Genomic DNA, 14,680 nt, shown 5'->3' with positions numbered 1-14,680 from the left:
TCCCGCTGGCTGTCGGCGCTCGGCCCGGGGGACATGAGGCTGAAGCGGTTGAGAAGCGGGGCTGAGGGCTGTGAGCTGTGGGAGGGAAAGACACAGGGGAGCGAGAAGGTATCCTCGCAAGTTGACTCCTGAGCAAAGGCGGGTGGACTTGCACGTGAAATCCTCGCGCTCCCACCCCGGTGTTGGCTCCGAGCTGACTTTGTTCTCAGCCTGTCTGAATTGAGCATAAACGGAAACATGTTTAAAATCTTTTGTTAACAGCGAGAAACACGCCCGATGTTAGCAAGCCTCGTTTTACAGATGAAGCCGTTCAGAGCTTGCTTTACAAGATGACAGGACTGAATTTAGAGAAGATTTTTAGGCCTCTTAAACAGAAGCTTAAACCAGCGACATACAAGACAATGACGGACGCACAGTTGGAGGAGGTATGGTGCTAATCTATATTGATAACGGCACTCGTTTTAATTGGAAAAATTTCAAACTAATTAAGCTCCAAAGCACTTTTGCAAGCACAGTGGTCGTATTGACAGACCTGCCCTTACACATGGTTGAATATGTATTTGAATCCCTTCCCTCACCCACACCGATGCATCTGCTACAATAGATTAAATCTTTGTTTTTAGATTCAGATAATTAATAACGCTTTAAGTGATGGTCAAGTCACTTGATTGCTGTTTCTTTTGTGAGAGGAGTTGAAAAGCAATAGGTGAAGGAAGCTGAATGGGAAATATTCCTGTGAACCCTGAATAAGAAATGTAATGTTTACGCCTGTTCAAGATCTCTGGAAGGTTGCATCAAATCCAGTATGTTCAGTGTAGTGAGAACCAAATTCCTCTTTGTCCAATAATAGTTATGCAATATCTTTGTGCACAGAATAAAGAGTGTAACTGTTTGGTGACACTTCATTTTTTTGTATCCTGCAGTTATGTGAAAAATAGAAGACACTGGCACAGCAACCAAATAGAATTTTTTTACTTAATAACAAAATTCATTGCAAGTGGCAGGCCAGTTGGGGCTAGAGTACTAGAAAGCCTGCAAGTTCTCTTACCTCTCTTTTTTTTACTAATTTACTAGATTTTAATGTGACACCAGTCATTCTTTTTAATAGCTCAGATTATTTTGACTCAATTTTTTTTCTTGTTTTTTGTTTACTTTATATGGGAATGGCTTTTTCAACAATGGGGAAAAGTTTCATTAAAGAAATGCTCGCCCATCCTCCAGCCCTGTTGTTTTATGTATATCTGTTCCACGTTTAAATATCCACCCAAAAATTGTAATTACTTTACCTGCTGCTTCCATGTTGCCCCAGGGATTTGGAGTTGCAAGAAAACTGGTTCAGGTTGCAAAACAATAATCATGAGTACCTCCTAAACAAATAATATTTACTGGTTTGAAATCTGTCTTGGGACATGATTGAAACCACCCAATTTATTTAATCCAGAACCTCCCATGAACATATTTTTTGTTTACCTTTGTCAGCTTCCAAGCTGTAGAAGGAATGAGAGAGAACATTTCTGGGTCAGGATTAATAGTATATCATTTCCATGAAAGATTGTCTGCATTATGATAGTATAAGCCTTTTTATAGTTGAAATTGATCCAGAGGTGAGGAGAGCTTATTTTTAAAGTACTCAGCCCAATGTTGAATGTTAGCTTTTCAACACAATGTGATATTTCTGTATACATTTAACACATTTTTCTTTAATAGGCCACAGAAAAAGCTATTGAGGAAGCCAAAAATAAATTAAAAATGCCTCCTGTTTTAAGTGAGCGAGAGCCAATTAATGATGTATTAGCAGAAGATAGGCTACTTGAGGGAACAGAAACTGTCAAGTATGTGTTCACTGATTTAACTTACAGTACTCCACACAGGGTGAGTAACTTACTAATATTTTCATTCTACAACAATGCCCTGAGCTATTGTTGTTTTTGTTTGCAACTCTACAGGGACTCAAGTTTAGATTTGAAAATGTTAGCTAATACCAATCTGTTGAGAGAGAATCTCAAATTCAGGACCATGTGCAGTACATAAGACAAATGTGCTTCACAATCTTTCCTACCAGCAGGTAATTGTGTTTGGATATAATAACACAGGAACTTTCTGGAAGGGGGTGTGATATACAAATATTTGATAGCCAAATACTTAAAGTTCATCAAATATTTATAGTGGATGGTGAGGCCCCCACCATATCTTTCCCCCCGCATTGTGCAGACTGAGCACAGACCAAAAGGAGCTGCAGCCAGGGTTTTGCTTGCATATTAAAACAGTTTTTGTTTTTAAAAAACCCTAATAAAAAATCCATTTGATGTGAAGATTTTTGGGGAGAAAAAACAATCTTTTTTTTTTTTTTAAAGTATGTGTATGAAGAACGCTAAGTTTAGTCTAGTGTTGATGGCTGTAAAGATGAAGTAAAAGCTACCACTGTTGTAAATAATATTCTGCTTTATGTTTTCTTGGGCTTGGAAGAGCTCCTGATACCTGTCTGTTGATTCTATACTTTTTGTATCACACTACTGTATTGCATAGTGGGGTGATTGTTATATGCTAGCGTACCCATTCTGGTTCAGTTGAGCTACCCAGGGTAGCAACTATAGTGAAGGAGCAGTGATATGGAATTCAGCACATGCTATAAGCTATTTTCAGGTCAATTACATTTCCATTCTTTTTGTTTCTGACCACTTCCCTTGGTTCTCTACCATGAGCCCTTCAGCCTAATTGTTCAGAACTGCATGCCTCATATCACTTGGGCTGCTCCCAACCCTACCTGTTCATTCCTGAAGGACAGGAATACTGATATCTTTTATTTGTTCGGGAGCACTCTGGTTATCCTGGGTTTCCCACTCAGAGCTTCTGAAACCTTATTTCTGAATATTACAGAGGGAAAAAATAGGACGGATGGGCTTAATTAAAGAAAAAAAAAGTGACTTTTATTACTTCTCAATTTCAGGAGCGTTTCATTGTGGTTAGAGAACCAAGTGGTGTATTACGCAAAGCTTCCTGGGAAGAACGAGATAGAATGATACAAATCTTCTTCCCGAGAGAAGGACGCAAAGTTGTTCCACCACCAATGTTCAAGGAGAAAAATCTTGTGGTAAATCTCGTGGCTTTGAAAATTCGTAGTGAATGCTGCTCTTCAGTGTACCATTTGAAAAGTAGTAGATTTGAATAGGCTGGCCTACAGACAGTTCTTCTGTAATGCTTAAAGGACAGGAACTAAGGGAAGCATGCAGGCAGTTAGTCCTATGTATTCATTAGAATAGGTTATTTTAATTAACTCACAGGTCTTCACAAACAAATCCTGTGCAGCTAAGTAAATAAGTACTTGCTGATCTACAGGCCCACATTTAAATAAGTGTGACTACTCTTGCTTTCTCTTAATCTGAAAAGATAACATGGTGCTTGGGAAACAGTTTGTTTTCCTTGACATTCTATTTTATCCTGTGGTTCTGGGTGTGACCATAAACTGCATCCTACTGGAGGACTTGACAGCAGTGTGGCAGGGCTACTCCTGGCAGGGTAGCTCCTATAAAATACTACAATGTTGCAACCCCCAAAATTAGGCAAATATATGGTGCCTCAGAACCCTAGCTCCCACTGCCTCATAGCTACTTCTTGATTGGAGAAAGACTAAGGGATATCACCCTGACAGAAACAAGCCTTTGCTGAGGTGTTGGGCAGTCAGCAGCAGTTATCTGTTGCTGTATGGCAGAAGCTAGAGTGGTTGAAGCACCGAACATCTTGAATCGGGCTGACCTTTGAATTCTGTCTCGGTGGTCTAAACGTAGGTCTTGAACAGCCTTCACTCCTCCATATTCTTGCCTAGGCATACGTATCAATGGTGGCAGGACTCCATACAAGTGGATTCATCAGGCACCCAATTAGACTTCTCGTATGCATACACCATGGTAGAGAGAATCAAGAGTTGCCTACGATTTTATTTTGGCACAGTAGAATTAAAAGCAGCTATTTTGCATCCGTGGTCATTTTCACCAAGGTGTTAGTGCCATAATTACTGGGTTTTTTGTTAGTTATGGACTGTTCTGGGGACATCCTAAAACTAATTTGTAAATTCCAACTAACGGTCATTTCAGCAAGTGTTACATCAAGACCGTCATGAAGATATCCTTAATCTCTGCATTTCACAGTTTGAGCCGGATTCAGCTGACTATATCAAAGTGAGTTGAATATTTTTTTTGTCATAGGAAGCTGATTCCCAGTGAAAATATTTGTAGATTTTGATGTGAAAATGAACTGTTGCAGTGCACACAGCACAAATATAATTGCCTTTTAATAGTTGAATAGTTACATTTTCAGTTAGGTGCAAATGTGCGTGTTGATTTTTGTAACGTGCCCTTCTCTGGGTGTATCTATACTTGCGCTTTACTGAGTAGAATAATTAGCTCTGCAGTGAAGTCACAGTCTACACGTGCTGGCATTAGGACAGTAAACTAATTAACTCTGATGTATGATAGTACTGTCGCACACAGCACTATCTTATGATCGAGTACTTAACTGCATTGAAATACACATGTAGACCTTGACCGGTTGGGGGGGGCCAGACTCCTGGCTGTCATCTAACTGCACGGCTCCGCAGGTTCTGCCCCCTCATGCCTCAGCCAGCCTCTCCACAGCCCAACACTGCCATCTGGAGCTGACCCCCTGTACCTCCTGCTAGCCGGGACATGCTCTACCCCGGCTCAGATTACTGCTGTCCAGGGTGCACGTGTAGATGCTGTGACTACGAGCAGTTTCCTGTGGCTTGAACTGTTCCGGAGTTTTTTTGTGTTACGTTAACTGCATATGTAGATGCACCCGCTGTGACTAAGATCTCTCATAAATATTTTATCAGTTTGACAATGCAAAAAAGAATAGTTGTACAGGTAATCTAACTGCCAGACATTATGGATTGTTTTGAAACAAGCAATATCAATGGTGCATATAAAACTTGATTCTATACAGTTAAAAAGTTAAAGGAATACCACTAACTGGAAGTCTAACAGATTTCAAAAATATTTATAAAAGCTTGGCTACAGCTGCCCTGAAGTCTTATCAACTTGAGTTAATAAGTTTACCACCTGCCTAAATGTTTTCTCTCTTGCTATGTGAAAGATTTATAGTAAAAGCTGACTAAAAAAATTCAGATAGAAGTATAAATTTAAAGTTGTCTCACAGATGTAGCAATTGATCAGGCAGTGCTCTAAATTACTTTTTTTTTTTAATATTACAATTATTTTTGTTGATATTAAAAATGACATTTGATCTCGTGCAAACTAATCCTTGTACAATTTTATCTAGGTGGACAATAATCCAGTTATTTCAGTATTACAAACATGAGTAAAATCCTTTGTGCACAAAATCTGATTGGAACAAAATCCTAAAACATAAATATTCCAAGTTAAAAAAAGTGTCATTACTTGCAGTTATTTATGGGCACTAGCCAAAGTGAAATACAATTGGCTTCTCATTTTACATGTCTCCATTAAAATACTTAAGCAGTTTGTTTTGGGGGGTTTTTCCCCCTGGAACTACAAAGTGTTCAGTGGCTCCCTCTTGAAATCAATACAGATACAGGCTTTTAACCTTAATTTTTAGATCCTGGAAATGTTGATTAACTTTTGGGGTATCATAGGGTAAAATTCTTACTAGTTTTCATTGAAAATACAGGAACATGACTTTGTGCTCTACTGTAAGATTTTTTTTTTTTTGTCTGTCGTCCCTAGTAATGGTGCACATTTCTGCTGTAAAATGCTAGTCTGTTGTTTTTCATGCAGTGCTTGTAATCCAAAAATAACACCTTTTGTTGTTATGTGGAAAGTGAAAATTACTTCATGAAAAGATAAATTATTGGTCTATTATCCAAGATTGAATTATGGTAGCCATACAGCCTCTTAAAGAAGGACACATTTTACCTGCTTGTTTCTTTTGAAGCACCGAGATTGGAGATTCTCTGTTACTGGTTCTTTATGTGGACGACTTGGCTGAGTGTACAACTCTTGTCTCTCTTTTTTTCTTTACAAGATCGGTCCTGTCACTTAAGCATACTCAGTTAGTGCTGCAATGCTCAACCTTTTGGCCCAAATGAGTGGCATGGAGACGGTCCACAGGCTGGATCAGGCCTCATGCACCGAGATCAGTCCCTGGCAAACTGTACTGCCTTTGCCTACCAGGTTTGGGTCCTGCAAAGTTTCCCTGTGCTGGGATCAGGCCCTGGTACCTAATTAGTTATGCAGGGCCATGCTACCTTGCCCTTGGGACCAGTAATGTAAGGATGTGACCAGGTGCTTATAGCAAATCTGGTTGCCATTGCATTTGTGTTAGGAAACACAGCTGCCCACAGCAGCTGCTTCTCCCCTGCATAAATTGGCACCAGGGCAATTGCCCCCACCAGTCTCCTACTCCAAGTTATGCCAGTGCAGGGGAGGAGCAATTAATGCTGCTAGTGCTCCCCACCTTGCCACCAAATGTTCAGGCTGGTGGGCAGCCCTATAGGCCAGGTGGTAGGGCTGTAGGGACCAGATGACACCTGTGGGCTGGGATTCAGTATTTCTGAATTAGTGAAATGAGCTTCAGATTGTTAACATTTTTGGTGGGTGAAAAAGTTATATTAAAAAGAAAAAGGCCTTAAATAAAAAGAGATCCCTTCAACCCATGGTAGTTGGAATATTCTAATGTGATGAGGCATTGTTTAGAACTAGGACTCTTGCATATCCTACAATATAGGATTAACAACTTTGAAGCAGTTTGTGCTGTCAGCACTGCTGTAGAGCCTGTAGGCGTTGAAAAAATTAGAATATTGTCAGGAAGTGAAACAAAGACTTGAAGATAATCAGGACTGCAAGCCAAGAATGACAAATGAGGTTCTTGAAAGGGAATTTGAAAGTGATTTTTTCTGAAATCTGTTCTTAACGTTAACTTCCAACTTCTACTTGGGCAGATTCATCATCAGATATATGATGATATTGATAAAACTGCCAAATATGATCTGCTACGTTCAACAAGACACTTTGGAGGAATGGTGTGGTATCTAGTAAACAAGAAGACTACCGATGGCTTGCTAATGGATATGATCCAGAGAGACTTGTAAGTACTATTTGTTAGCTCCTGGCATGACTTAAAAAAAAACAGAAGTTTAATTTGATAACACAAAATAAATGTTGTTAAGTCTAGCACAAAAATACAGCTCGCCTACCTACCTCCAGTCCACCCCATTTTTTCATGTATGTATTTATTCTACTCATTTGCTACCTTTTGTAACAAAGGCTCAGGATAGCTTACAGTAGGGAAACAGAATAATGTAAATAGGAGAGCAACAAGAAAACAAAAACAATTTAAGAGGGTATTGGAACATCAAAATAAAAGAGACCCCTCATAATATCTCATCTCAGCTTGTTTGGTAAATCAGGTTTTTGGCTTCAAGAAATTATTTACAATGACTGTTAAGTAATTGTATGTACTTATAATACTTTTGCATCCTTAAAAAACGTTACATGTCAGTGTTATGCTCTCTAGTGTACCAGTAATAGTATGTTGGGCCTATTGAGTCATTTTTTTAGGAACTTCTGTTTTTAAAGGAATCTCTAATTGCAGTTGTAATCTACAGCCCATTGCTCACCTTAGTGCAATGCAATGATGACCCTGAAGGTTGTTAACTTAATCCTATTAATTGTTTTAGAATTAACAGTACAAATAAATAGCATATGTTAGTATATCTCTTCAAGAACAGTGTTCTGAATGAAATACCATGTTAATCCTAAGTTTATATTTGTCCAAAATGAAGAACTACTGAATTTTGGTGCGAATGGCAGAGTAAGTATTCTGGAGTCTCAGAAGCTTGTCCAAGAGCACCTGCACTATAGTGGGTCTCTCTCACCAGCTGTTCTTAGACTTCACTTCCATGAACATCAGGAACTAAAAGTTACTCAAGAGCAGAAGCTGCTCTAAGGGTTCTGAACACTTGAGTGGCTAAAAATATGCTTGGCCTTACAAGTCAGTCTTTTAATAGCTACTGAAAAAAATCATGATTGAAGTATTGGCGTACTGTGGGTAGCTTATAAAAATGGTTTTACGAGATGATACGCTATTTAACATTTGGATGGGTATGCATCTTTTTTTTTTTTTAAACAGCTGTCAGCTGAAATAGGGGAAACAGAACACTTGAGTGGCTAAAAATATGCTTGGCCTTACAAGTCAGTCTTTTAATAGCTACTGAAAAAAATCATGATTGAAGTATTGGCGTACTGTGGGTAGCTTATAAAAATGGTTTTACGAGATGATACGCTATTTAACATTTGGATGGGTATGCATCTTTTTTTTTTTTTAAACAGCTGTCAGCTGAAATAGTGGAAACTAGAAAACATTCTTAATACCAGTGGAATCTAGGATTTAAAGTTTTCCTGAGTGATTGGGTAGCAGTTACTAAGTTAATTTTGCAATTCAAACAAGGGAAGCTTTTAAGCTTAGAAGTGTTTCATATCGAACTTGGATAGGCAAAAAACTCAGTGGTAGGAATAACATTTCTTTCTAGAGCATGAAACTTTACCTTTAAAAGATCAGTGAGATCTGTTGTGTTCTAGTGCTGCATCAAACTGATGTACATGTCAAATCACAAGCTAGAAAGTCATACGGAGAAGCTTCCATAATTGCTGGAATCACTTTTCCTGTTAAGTCTCTCTCCAAATATGCTGTATTTTTTTGGCTTCAATGAGTCTGTCTACCTGTAGTATTAATGTAAATCTTATTCTCACTCAAGTTTCAGCCATATTTTCAGGGATTTAAGAATCTCAAACTTTCAATATGGAAAAACAACTTCTTGGATCATAGTGTTCTGGAAATGGACTGGATTAGTGGATTCCTACACTAGCAGATTTGGAAAGAACAATCTCTAGCAGAACTCTTGAGGTTATTTTAAGTAGTAATCACCACTTAAAGCCACACCACATTTTTAAAATAGGAAAAGGGTGCTCAAACTTGTTTTGGAGGAGGGAGGTTTAAACAGTATATGGCTAATGGAACAAAGAAACTGGTTCACGGTAATGTTCCTCAGCGTGGCATGAACAGAGATTGAAATGGACAAAGAGAAACTCTGGAATGCTTATCTCCATGTCGTAAGTTGGTAATGGGCTAAGTACTAATGTACTTTTATACAATGCCACAAGTTGTGCAATTGTTCTAAGTTTTAACTGCCCCCCCCCGAAAAGCAGATGTTGATGACTCTCTTAATTTGTTTAGACTGGATGATGCTACAAGTTTAATCAGTTTATATCACATGGTTCATCCTGAATGCCAGTCAGCAAAAGAAGCCAAAGAACAGGAACTTCATGGGGTAGACTTAATAAAGGTATAGTATGCTTTCTTATTAAATGAAAGTGCATTTAAATTTTTTCTTAAGGTACCTAAGCTTCAGTACTCAAACTTTCTTTCCGTATTTTAGACTTGATTGTATAAAAATATGTACTTTCATGCGTAGAGGTATTAAATCACACAATGACTTTCTGGTTGTAAGTAGCAGTATAGGTGCCATGGAGAACACTTTGTATATTTATAAATAAAATTGCTAATACACCATAGACGGATGGACTAAATATTAATGTCTATTTTCTTTTTAAACAGGTATTTATAAAAACAGAATCACAAAAAGAAGGCTATATAGAGTTGGCCCTTCAAGCTTATCAAGAAACACTGACTAATTCTGAAGCTTCATGAAATAGGAAGGGGCTTATTTAATCTTTTGGTAAATTTTAAATCTATTTCATCATGTTAATATATGGAAAAGCAGCTGCATATTGCTAACTCTGTATATAACACCAAAATAAACACTTGAGCATATGCCTGGGCTATGCATTTTTACTTCAGGTAAAAAAGGCACTAAACAGCAAAACAATGCACAGTGCACCTGCCTTCTCTTTGTTATCAGAAAATGGTATTGTGTTGCTTTTGCAAATAATAAGCAAACTTATGGGAAAGACTTCCTTATTGCCTGTATTTCAGTAGTGGAACTGGGACAACGATGATACAAGGGACCGAAGAAAAATTAAATGTTTTGTGCAACGTTAATTTATTCAAATTTCATCTATTTTAAAAATAAAGTAAGATTAAATAGAATAAATGCATGGGAACGAATGGCTTTAGAGAGGAAGTATGTGGGTGTGGGGTTGCTAATTAGAGCTATTTCAACTAGAATTAGTCTTCAATTCACTGAACTCTCTGGAGGTGCATTCTTGAAAATTAAGACTTATTTTTTTTTAGACCGAAGTGCAGGTATGTGGTAACTAGCATTTTAAGTAGTCTGTTTTGCCAGTAACACTTCCTCAACCACCATTATGCCTGGCTTTCAAGATTGTTTTCCTTTGCGTATTTGTTGTAGGATGTTAAACTTCCTTAAAATAGCCAGAACTAGTTAATACCAGCAGCAACATGAGCAAAAGTAGAACTAGTCTGTTTAAAACAATTTATTTCTTAATGAGCATGACAACATATATGTCTATTACACCTAAGGTGCTCTGCATAATGAATTTCAAAATATTGTAGTTTAAAGATTCACCTTATGAAACAGATGGACCCTGATCTTGTATCTGTTTTTGAACTACAGTATAAAAATCAAGCTAGTTTCCAACACACACAGTCCATATAATTCCACTCTTCTGTAGGGAGTGAGCAATTAAGAATTTGGTCACTTAAAATGAAAAGTTTAGTTTAGTCATCCAAGATATCTTCATCCAGGTTAATATCTGTGGTGTCAATATCCTCCAGATCCAAATTATCTAAATCCTCTTCTTCCAATTCTAGTAGTGCCTGGGAGAAGGAAAGTATTCAGTTAGGTAAGTAGAAGTACCCTGTTTTAACTGCTAAGTTTTCTGAGTTTTTGAAAACTTTTTATGGTACTGGAGGTGGTAAAGGAATATGTTAGATTCAGATATCAGCAATAGCTATTTAACACATGATTACTGTCATTTAAGACCCAACTATACAACCTGTGTTTTGAATGGAAGCTGATGCCTTTAAACACAGTCCATGCTGCTGTTCTGTAAAAACTTCCTCAACCTTTCTTTAGTGAGAGGGAATGTCCAGCACCAAGACTCAGTCTGTCCTTAGGCACTAGTGTAGATAACCAGCAACCAGTCACATCAAAGTGAAAATTTAAGGTAGTTTTGAGGCTTTCAGGATATTTTGTGTTATGTAGTCAAGGAAGTCTGAAGTTGTAAATATAATACTTGCTTTTCTTCCTCTCACATATACTGTTAACATTTACATTTAAATACCTTTTCATCTTTTGTTACTGGAAGTGGTTCAGACATTGCTGGAACTGGAGACACCATTACTGGATTAGGAGATGGAACACGTTCTTCAGTTTCCTTTGTAAGATGAAAATGAGATTTCAAATTCACAAGTTACACCATCATGAATCAAAACTATATGAATGAGTATGAATTAGGCAGGTTTAAATCATACTTCCCCCAAAGGGACAGGCTTGTTCAAGTATGGGAAATCGTTAAATAGTTTACAACAGTACTCCATTGCTGCTGAGGCTTAAATAGTTTGAGATGAGTTGTACTTGAGGTGACACAGTGCTGATACAGCCATTTTTGGCAACACCACAGTAAAGGAATGACTCTTATTCCATTTAAAAACTTTAATTCACTTCATACATGAAGTTTTTTTTAAGAATGTAAAACTCATACATTTTAGGGTCTAGCACTAGAAGTTAAGTTCTAAGAAGCACACTTAATGCAAGGAAGTCTTCAGTGCTGCAGGGCACCTTTAATGAAAAGTCAGAACACCAGTAGGTCAACATTTTCTTTCCCATTTTAAGAGACGTCACACCTGGGCCAACAATTTGGTCTAAACTGACTTAACTATGGTGTTCAAATAAGATTAAGTATACATAAGTTTACTGCAGGAAGTGAGGTAGGGTAGCAAACACTTCAGGGAGACTTTAAAGTCCTCAATACTGTGTTGTCCCCTATTTTGTAAAAAAGGATTTAAGGACAGCCCCAAATCACAACTATAGTTTTAGAAAATGGCTACAGTTTTAACTCATGAAGCACTAGCATCTTTAAACTGAGCAGTTATAGCTTAAGGGCATTTTTACACATGTATGCATTGCAGTGCCAGGTGCGGCAAAAGGCGTGTCAGTGCTGAGAAAATGGCGGCTGCGTGCTTTTGAACTAAAGCACCTTGGAGGTGCACGCTGACACATGTTTTGCACCTTATACAATGGCATGCGGTGCAGTGCAGTTTGCCTCAGCTCGCGTGCGAAGAAAACTCGATTAACTGAGTCAGCTCCAAAGTGGCAGATCTCTGGCGCATCGCTGGAAAAAGTAGTATGTGTATAAAAATACCCATCGTGGCTGTACTGTTGTTAAACAAGCACATTTGTAAAAGACACTGAAATAGCACCAGCAACTGTACATATCAAGTGGCAGATTTTAGTACACACCTTTTTTGCCAGTATTTTTAATTTATTACTTTCCTACAAGTATTATAGCTGACCATGCGTTGTCATGTTATGACTGAGCAGACATTCCAACTCCAAATATCAGAAAAAAATACTATTCCAATTTCTAGGACCATATTCTGCTTCTCATTACAAATCACATAACTACAGTGCTACTGAGGAAAAGAGCCAACCACACTGGTGTAACAGAGCAGAACTTGACTACAATTTGTCCGCAACTATAAACCAGGAAAGACAGTCAGTGTGCAGTGCTACATTTCCTGCCCAACAAGCTTTTAGTTTGGAACTAAGTAGTCTCAACTCTCTAAGCTGGAATTAGAACAAGTGAGGTTCTACTTGCAATTAAAGATTAACATGCAGCCTCCAAACAAAGTCAATTTGTCCTGAGGTCAAGCGACAAACAAAAATAATAAATTCCTCTTTATGGCAGTCAATGATTTATACCTAGTATCTAATTCCAATAGAAGTCAGCATGCATGCTTTTGATTTACCCTGGGAGAAGGGGTCCAGATATGTGCAGCTGTCTTCAGTAAGTTAAATTATTCACATGTGACAAGAATGCAAAATGTAACAACATGAGGATATCCACGATATTTTAAGAGTTCCTAATATTTTAGGTAGCACTACATATCTTCCCATTCAAATACGGACAAAGCAGTAAACTTCAAGTGAAGGAGATCAACTCAAAGTAATGAAACTACTGGTGAGTATTCTCTCGAGTCAACATCTATGAGTGCATTCAGTAAACATCTTTGAGCAAGGGGACAAGTGACTCAGCCAAGATTTATCACAGTAAAAGGCAAACTAATGCTATAACATATCCATTAAAATGCAGGAATTGTCCCCAGAGCAGTTGTTATTGCACAATACTAATCCTGGAACTTTGCTGCGCAGCTACAACACTGACCTCTGATACTATTACTCCTGAAGGTTCAAAACCCTTCGATTCTTCCAGTAAGCTTCTTTCTTCATTTGGCTACCAAAACAAAAAACAGCAGAGAACTTCCATCAGCATGCTTTAAAGCAATAAGTCTTTCTGTAAAACAATTTGAGAATTTGTGTACCCATAAAAAGTTTTTTTTAAAAAACCCTTCTGCTTGCTTACAGTGACAAGTGGGTATTCCCTGGCAGGCCGCAAGTCAGAATGAGTTTGTTTCACATATTCTTCCACAACAAAAGCTTCTTTTAATCCAGGGAAAAGGTTTTCATATTCTGTGGGATCAGCAAGGGACTCTGCTGCTTTCTGGTTGATTTTAGACAGGTTCTCTCGCCATAGTTTAACTACCCTGGTAGCAGAAAAAAAATACATTTGCTTTATGCACAAAAAAAATCAGCACTCTCACTTTTTGCAGATTTTAAAGTTACCTTGAAACTTGGCTTGGCAAATATGTACGTGCAAGGAAGGCAGCTTCAGGCAAACGTCCAGTTTTAATTAAGAGTTCCAAGCAGGAGTCAAGCCTAGAAGTTTAAAACTGAAGTTTAGTCAATGCATTAATAGAGGTAGATTTTGCAGTTTGATTGTTTCTATGATGAGGTTACCAAAATTAATGAAGAACGAAGAAGTTTAACTTCAGGTTTCTATGTATTTTATGGTAAATGTATTAAAATTAAAATCTCTCAAAGGCCATACGTGAAAAGGCACACCGAAGTAAATGCTGAAATTACATACATCACACATCCCTATTTTTATTTTAGGAGCTTCATGCTCAAATTTATCCCTCGTTATCATTATTATGTTATATTAGGGACATGGCACTAATCCAACTTATTCAAGTTCTTGATCTCTCTTATTTCTAGTCATTGTTCTCATTAACAGTTAAATACTTAAATATAGCACTACAGTATAATACAAAGTCTAGAAGTCAATAGTTTCTTGCCATTCTATAAAAATGGAGATATATATTTTCATATTTCACATTTTTAGATAGCTTCTATCCTAGCTGATGTGCACAGGCATGAGTGTGCCACAAACTATTTTAGTAGTTGCCACAGGTAGGTTACTAGCTTGGGAATTTGTATTGTGATCTACACTTAGTCTCGGAATTCCATGTTTTATAGAAATAGAATCAAAACAAGCCCTTATTTGCTACTTACTTTCCCTGCAAGAAATAGCTCATAAATGCTACATTATTCTTGCCATCTTTTTCTGCTCCCTCTGCTAGCTTGTTCACCATGCTGGCATTTCCTGATGCTGTAGCCAAGAGTAATAAGCCTCCATAGTCCTGT

At 37.8% G+C, this 14,680-nt stretch overlaps 2 protein-coding genes across 2 annotated transcripts in view; one reads left to right on the top strand and one right to left on the bottom strand.

Moving 5' to 3' along the window:
- MRPS22 (mitochondrial ribosomal protein S22) overlaps nucleotides 1-9,825 on the top strand; it is a gene marked incomplete at its 5' end in the record, with an annotated part of 10,086 nt that extends 261 nt beyond the window's left edge. Inside the window, 7 exons of the mRNA XM_014526997.2 lie at nucleotides 262-425; nucleotides 1,708-1,872; nucleotides 2,948-3,091; nucleotides 4,092-4,175; nucleotides 6,935-7,080; nucleotides 9,229-9,337; nucleotides 9,610-9,825. Coding sequence (XP_014382483.1) covers nucleotides 262-425; nucleotides 1,708-1,872; nucleotides 2,948-3,091; nucleotides 4,092-4,175; nucleotides 6,935-7,080; nucleotides 9,229-9,337; nucleotides 9,610-9,702 — 905 coding nt within the window. The remainder of the gene's footprint in view (nucleotides 1-261; nucleotides 426-1,707; nucleotides 1,873-2,947; nucleotides 3,092-4,091; nucleotides 4,176-6,934; nucleotides 7,081-9,228; nucleotides 9,338-9,609) is intronic.
- A 608-nt stretch (nucleotides 9,826-10,433) lies between these two features.
- COPB2 (coatomer protein complex subunit beta 2) overlaps nucleotides 10,434-14,680 on the bottom strand; it is a 22,845-nt gene continuing 18,598 nt past the window's right edge. Inside the window, exons 17-22 of the mRNA XM_006038092.3 lie at nucleotides 14,549-14,680; nucleotides 13,820-13,912; nucleotides 13,560-13,740; nucleotides 13,362-13,430; nucleotides 11,259-11,351; nucleotides 10,434-10,791 (exon numbers count right to left, since the gene is read on the bottom strand). The exon at nucleotides 14,549-14,680 is cut by the window's right edge and continues 95 nt beyond it. Coding sequence (XP_006038154.2) covers nucleotides 10,693-10,791; nucleotides 11,259-11,351; nucleotides 13,362-13,430; nucleotides 13,560-13,740; nucleotides 13,820-13,912; nucleotides 14,549-14,680 — 667 coding nt within the window. The 3' untranslated portion in view covers nucleotides 10,434-10,692. The remainder of the gene's footprint in view (nucleotides 10,792-11,258; nucleotides 11,352-13,361; nucleotides 13,431-13,559; nucleotides 13,741-13,819; nucleotides 13,913-14,548) is intronic.

The sequence above is a fragment of the Alligator sinensis genome, unplaced genomic scaffold (assembly GCF_000455745.1).
Source record: "Alligator sinensis unplaced genomic scaffold, ASM45574v1 scaffold1806_1, whole genome shotgun sequence".
NCBI lineage: Eukaryota > Metazoa > Chordata > Crocodylia > Alligatoridae > Alligator > Alligator sinensis.
Note: the sequence above shows the minus strand (reverse complement) of the source record. Positions and strands in the feature narration are given on the sequence as shown.